This window comes from Volvox carteri (genome assembly GCF_000143455.1).
Source record: "Volvox carteri f. nagariensis unplaced genomic scaffold VOLCAscaffold_1, whole genome shotgun sequence".
Classification (NCBI taxonomy): Eukaryota; Viridiplantae; Chlorophyta; class Chlorophyceae; order Chlamydomonadales; family Volvocaceae; genus Volvox; species Volvox carteri.
The window spans coordinates 5,624,303-5,630,483 of NW_003307545.1; the positions used below are offsets into that span (position 1 = coordinate 5,624,303).

General features: G+C 53.7%; 2 protein-coding genes across 2 annotated transcripts; both read right to left on the bottom strand.

Moving 5' to 3' along the window:
* Positions 1–4,668: 4,668 nt before the first annotated feature.
* VOLCADRAFT_37879 (uncharacterized protein) lies at positions 4,669–5,177 on the bottom strand (the record flags this gene model as incomplete). The annotated part of the gene is made up of 2 exons (XM_002946269.1): positions 4,669–4,763; positions 5,039–5,177. Coding segments are annotated over 2 exons (234 nt in total), but the record flags the coding sequence as incomplete, so codon positions are not given.
* Positions 5,178–5,179: 2 nt separating this feature from the next.
* VOLCADRAFT_54888 (uncharacterized protein) lies at positions 5,180–5,329 on the bottom strand (the record flags this gene model as incomplete). The annotated part of the gene is made up of 1 exon (XM_002946270.1): positions 5,180–5,329. A coding segment is annotated over one exon (150 nt), but the record flags the coding sequence as incomplete, so codon positions are not given.
* Between the last annotated feature and the right edge of the window lie 852 nt (positions 5,330–6,181).

A 6,181-nucleotide genomic window follows, 5' to 3' on the forward strand; every position in this document is an offset into this window, starting at 1 on the left:
CCTCTCATCGCTTCAGCAAATTGCTGTTCTTGCGGTGCATTTCCCTCCCCTGCCGCCGCTGCGGCTTTTCACCTCTGGCATTGCTGCCACCGCGGCCTTTTTCCTTTCCTCTCATCGCTTCAGCAAATTGCTGTTCTTGCGGTGCATTTCCCTCCCCTGCCGCCGCTGCGGCTTTTCACCTCTGGCGTTGCTGCCACCGCGGCCTTTTTCCTTTCCTCTCATCGCTTCAGCAAATTGCTGTTCTTGCGGTGCATTTCCCTCCCCTGCCGCCGCTGCGGCTTTTCACCTCTGGCGTTGCTGCCACCGCGGCCTTTTTCCTTTCCTCTCATCGCTTCAGCAAATTGCTGTTCTTGCGGTGCATTTCCCTCCCCTGCCGCCGCTGCGGCTTTTCACCTCTGGCGTTGCTGCCACCGCGGCCTTTTTCCTTTCCTCTCATCGTTACAGCAAATTGCTGTTCTTGCGGTGCATTTCCCTCCCCTGCCGCCGCTGCGGCTTTTCACCTCTGGCGTTGCTGCCACCGCGGCCTTTTCCTCTCATCACCATTCTGCTTTCAAACCTACCATGCACAAAAGAAAGATGAAAAGGGAGACATCTGTGCTCAAACCACGACATTCGTTGCAAACGGAAGGACTAGTTCAAAGAAAATAAGGGAGTCCAAAGATATGGAGGATCGGTCGAGAAATATGGTTGTCATGGTGGAAGTTGTCCGTTGGAGATATGTTTGGTTGGAAGAGGTTGGCAGATGTTGATCCAGTTGGTGGACAGTTGGTGGTGACTGGCCGGTTTTATTGTCGTCGCTGGGTTTTGTGGATGGTAGCTAGCGTTATCTAACCAGCCAGCAGCTGCAGCCAGTTATATTGCCTATATGGGCTACGCTACGCAGCTATCAGCCAGCAGCCAACAACCAGCATCAGCGAGTGTGCGCGTGTCACGGCTGTTGCCGCGCGTGTACAGTCTGTCGTGTTTTCGTTTGTGGTGCCCACAGCCCTGGTTGTGCACAATTGATTTTCATTTGTTTGGGGGATTACCTAATTAAGGGGAGGCTACACCTTATTAAATAATAGATGAATAAATAAAGCTGAACCATGATATCTATTTCCGCTTTATTTATTTACTTATTTATTTACTCTGTTTTAAATATCTTATTATAGATTAGTAATGCGCCTCAGCCTAATAAGCTAACGCGTGCATTAGGGTGCCGGGGTTGTAGAGGTTATGGGTTTTCCCAGGCCTTTGCACCTCCTGTCACCGTATTTTTAATTTTTTCATTATGTAGTCAGCAGCAGCAGCAGCAGCAGCAGCAGCCGGCAGATCAGCAAGCAGCTGCAGCAGTGGCCATGGCCCGGGCCCTTTATCGCCAGGGTTTGCGGCAGCTTCCCTGGTGCCAGGACCCGAATGCAGGGTCGACTGGCTGCCGGGACTCGGGGCGTACGAGTCGTCCGGCCTGCCGGCACCCGCACGCAGGGGCCGGCCGTACTTTTATAACGCCCGTCTCAGGTGGGTGGGTGGGTGGGTGGGCGACGTGGGTGAGGGTGTGGTGCGTACTTCGTGACTTGGGTTCAACTAGTGGTCGTGGAAAAAGGCCGCAGGGCCGCAGCGCACGTGTCGCAACGAGGCCTTGTGACTTTGGGGCAAAATAATGACATTTGGTGTTTTACCCCCCTCCCCCCCGTGTATGCTGCCCCCTTACCTATCCCCTCTGGCCGTTTCCCCCTTTATCACGCACCTCCTCTTCAGGTGCGGCTGGGGCATCAACCTGTGCGCCCCAGTGGCACCGAGCGGGCGTTGCTGATGATGGGCCCGGCTGAGGTGGGTGCGGATGGGCTTGGGGTTTTGGTGCATGGGGTGTGCGTCGTGGGGACCAGCAGCGGTACCCTTGCTTGCAACTGTCACCTAATTATGTGTGTGTTAGTTGTGTCGTACTGCTAACCATATTTTGACTTCCCGCGCCCTTCCCCCGCCTTGTCCCTTTTCCTTCAGGTGCACTGCTGGGTGCAATTCCTCCGCACCCAGCTGCACCCAGCCGGGCGCCGCCGCTGCTGGCCAGTTGGCTAGCGGCGGCGGCAACGTTGGCGGCGGCATATAGACGCATCATCATCATGATCATCATCATCATCGTCATCATCATCATCATCATCAGTTGCCGCCATTCCAATCAACTGCTGTAAAGGCCATCGGCATCATGATCATCATGATCATCATCGTCATCGTCATCATTATAATCATGGTCATCATCATCAGTTGCCGCCATTCTTGCTGGCTTGATAACTTGTTGGCTGCATGCAGCGCCAACTACGAGCAATGACCGAACGAATGGTGTCGTACAATAAACGGCCATACCGACCATATAACGGTTAATAATATAATATCAATAAATGGCGAATACAGCATTTCTGTAAACGATCGAGTGATCAACGTTAATAATGACCAACGGTTTCGGTTGGACGGTCAAATGGAATCAATGCAGCACGAGGACTTGCGCAGCTGAACTTCCCAGTAATGGGCCCATGCAAAATGATCCGGGAGGTACCTGGGCGGATGTTGTCGGGGCCTGGGGTGGCCGGGCGCAACTCGGTTTGGGGTTTTGCCTAGCACAATGCGATTGGGGGGCATGGCCCGGCATGATGCGATTTGGGGGACATGGCCTGGCATGATGTGATTGGGGGGGCATGGCCTGGCATGATGTGATTTGGGGGGCATGGCCTGGCATGATGCGATTTGGGGGCATGGCCTGGCATGATGCGATTTGGGGGACATGGCCTGGCATGATGTGATTGGGGGGGCATGGCCTGGCATGATGTGATTTGGGGGGCATGGCCTGGCATGATGTGATTTGGGGGGCATGGCCTGGCATGATGTGATTTGGGGGGCATGGCCTGGCATGATGTGATTGGGGGGCATGGCCTGGCATCATGCGATTTGGGGGGCATGGCCTGGCATCATGCTGGCATGATATGGTTTAGGTTGAATTATTTCCTTAGTTAACCGTGCGGAGAGAAAGGATTTTGCACTCTGCGGTATGCATGTGTTGTGATACGCTTCCTGTGTTTGTTCTACTGTGCGTTCTGTAGTATGTTGTTACAGGGTGGTTAACTTCGCCAGCGGCCCCCTTTCCCGGGGCAGTCCCTGCTCTCCCCTGCTAGAGGGGCACCCTAATCCGTCACCCCATCCGACTTCAGAATGTATTCGTTGGGTTCGGCAACTCACCACCAGCATCCAACCAAATCTAGCGGATCAACGGCGCATCAACTTAGTTCCTGGTCAGCTCGCAAGTTGATATTATCACGTCCTACACCGTCCATATGATGGGGGGCCACCTCCCATTTCATCACTCCTCAAACACCCGAGGAGCTGGCAGGCGTATTTGAACCCGGGTCGACTGGATCGATTGGGAGCAGAAGTCAGGCCTTAACTTCTGCCAGCCGCCTGTAGTATGCATGTGTGTTGAGTAGTGTGCAAGTGTGTGTATGAGGTGTATGTATGTTTGTGTGCACATTTTTGCGTCAAACATGTATCCGTTCATTTTTGCATGAGGCGGCTTTGCAACTGTATTGTTACCGTCGAATCTTCACCGTCACCACCTTCTTCTTACCGTCGACGTTTGCCGTCGCCATCACCTTCTCCACGTCGAATCTTCACCGTCACCACCTTCTTCTTACCGCCGACGTTTTGCCATCGCCATCACCTTCTCCACGTCGAATCTTCACCGTCACCACCTTCTTACCGTCGACGTTTTGCCGTCGCCATCACCTTCTCCACGTCGAATCTTCACCGTCATCACCTTCTTACCGTCGACGTTTTGCCGTCGCCATCACCTTCACCACGTCGAATCTTCACCGTCACCACCTTCTTCTTACCGTCGACGTTTTGCCGTCGCCATCACCTTCTCCACGTCGAATCTTCACCGTCATCACCTTCTTCTTACCGCCGACGTTTTGCCGTCGCCATCACCTTCTCCACGTCGATTCTTCACCGTCACCACCTTCTTCTTACCGCCGACGTTTTGCCGTCGCCATCACATTCTCCACGTCGAATCTTCACCGTCACCACCTTCTTCTTACCGTCGACGTTTTGCCGTCGCCATCACCTTCTCCCGTCGATTCTTCACCCTCACCACCTTCTTCTTACCGTCGACGATTTGCCGTCGCCATCACCTTCATCCCATCGAATCTTCACCGTCACCAACTTTCTTGCCGTCGACGTTTTGCCGTCGACATCACCTTCATCCCGTCGAATCTTCACCGTCACCACCTTCTTCTTACCGCCGACGTTTTGCCGTCGCCATCACCTTCTCCACGTCGATTCTTCACCGTCACCACCTTCTTCTTACCGTCGACGTTTTGCCGTCGCCATCACATTCTCCACGTCGAATCTTCACCGTCACCACCTTCTTCTTACCGTCGACGTTTTGCCGTCGCCATCACCTTCTCCACGTCGATTCTTCACCGTCACCATCTTCTTCTTACAGTCGACGTTTTGCCGTCGCCATCACCTTCATCCCGTCGAATCTTCACCGTCACCACCTTCTTCTTACCGTCGACGTTTTGCCGTCACCATCACCTTCATCCACGTCGAATCTTCACCGTCACCACCTTCTTCTTACTGTCGACTTTTTGCCGTCACCATCACCTTCTGTGTAATCTTCACGGGGCCACCTGGCGCAATGCGGTTCGGGGGTTTGCATGGAACGATGCTATTTGGGGGGTTAACTGGCATAATGCAGTTCGGGGGTTTGCATGGACCGTTGCTATCTGGGGGGTTAACTGGCATAATTTGGTTCGGGGGGTTTGCCTGGACCTATGCTATTTGGGGGGTTACCTGGCGCAATGTGGTTCGGGGGTTTGCATGGACCGATGCTATTTGGGGGTTTGCCTGGCATAATGTGGTTCGGGGGGTTTGCCTGGACCTATGCTATTTGGGGGGTTAACTGGCGCAATGTGGTTCGGTGGGTTTGCATGGAACCGATGCTATTTGGGGGGTTAACTGGCATAATGCAGTTCGGGGGTTTGCATGGACCCATGCTATTTGGGGGGTTAACTGGCGCAATGTGGTTCGGTGGGTTTGCATGGACCGATGCTATTTGGGGGGTTAACTGGCATAATGCAGTTCGGGGGTTTGCATGGACCGTTGCTATCTGGGGGGTTATCTGGCATAATGTTGTTCGGGGGTTTGCATGGACCTATGCTATTGGGGGGTTACCTGGCATAATGTGGTTCGGTGGGTTTGCATGGACCGATGCTATTTGAGGGGTTACCTGGCGCAATGTGGTTCGGGGGTTTGCATGGACCGATGCTATTTGGGGGGTTATCTGGCATAATTTGTTTCGGGGGTTTGCCTGGACCTATGCTAATTGGGGGGTGACCTGACATAATGTGGTTCGGTGGGTTTGCATGGAACGATGCGATTCGGGGGGTTACCCGGCGCAAAGTGGTTCGGGGGGTTTGCATGGACCGATGCTTTTTGGGGGGTTATCTTGCATAATTTGTTTCGGGGGATTTGCCTGGACCTATGCTAATTGGGGGGTGACCTGACATAATGCAGTTCGGGGGTTTGCATGGACCGATTTTATTTTAGCGGTTGCCTGGCGTGAAGCTTTGCACGAGGCTGCGACGTACGTGAGGCGCCTTAGCACGGTATCCTGCACGGTAAGTCTGGGCCGCAAGCTTGGGGGGTAAACTGCCGTTCGTGCTCAAATGCCACCGTTAGACGTTGGAATTGTCATATTTAACCGTTTCGTTTGTTCTTGTGCAGGGTCTCCACTTCCGCAGGCTTTCTGTTTGAACGTTGCTCGAGTGCGCGGCCTCAGGTCTAACGAGGCTGCGACGTACGTGAGGCGCCTTAGCACGGTATCGTGCACGGTAAGTCTGGGCCGCAAGCTTGGGGGGTAAACTCCCGTTCGCGCTCAAATGCAACCGTTAGTCGTTGGAATTGTCATATTTAACCGTTTCGTTTGTTCTTATGCAGGGTCTCCACTTCCGCAGGCTTTCTGTTTGAACGTTGCTCGAGTGCGCGGCCTCAGGTCTAACGAGGCTGCGACGTACGTGAGGCGCCTTAGCACGGTATCGTGCACGGTAAGTCTGGGCCGCAAGCTTGGGGGGTAAACTGCCGTTCGCGCTCAAATGCCACCGTTAGACGTTGGAATTGTCATATTTAACCGTTTCGTTTGTTCTTGTGCAGGGTC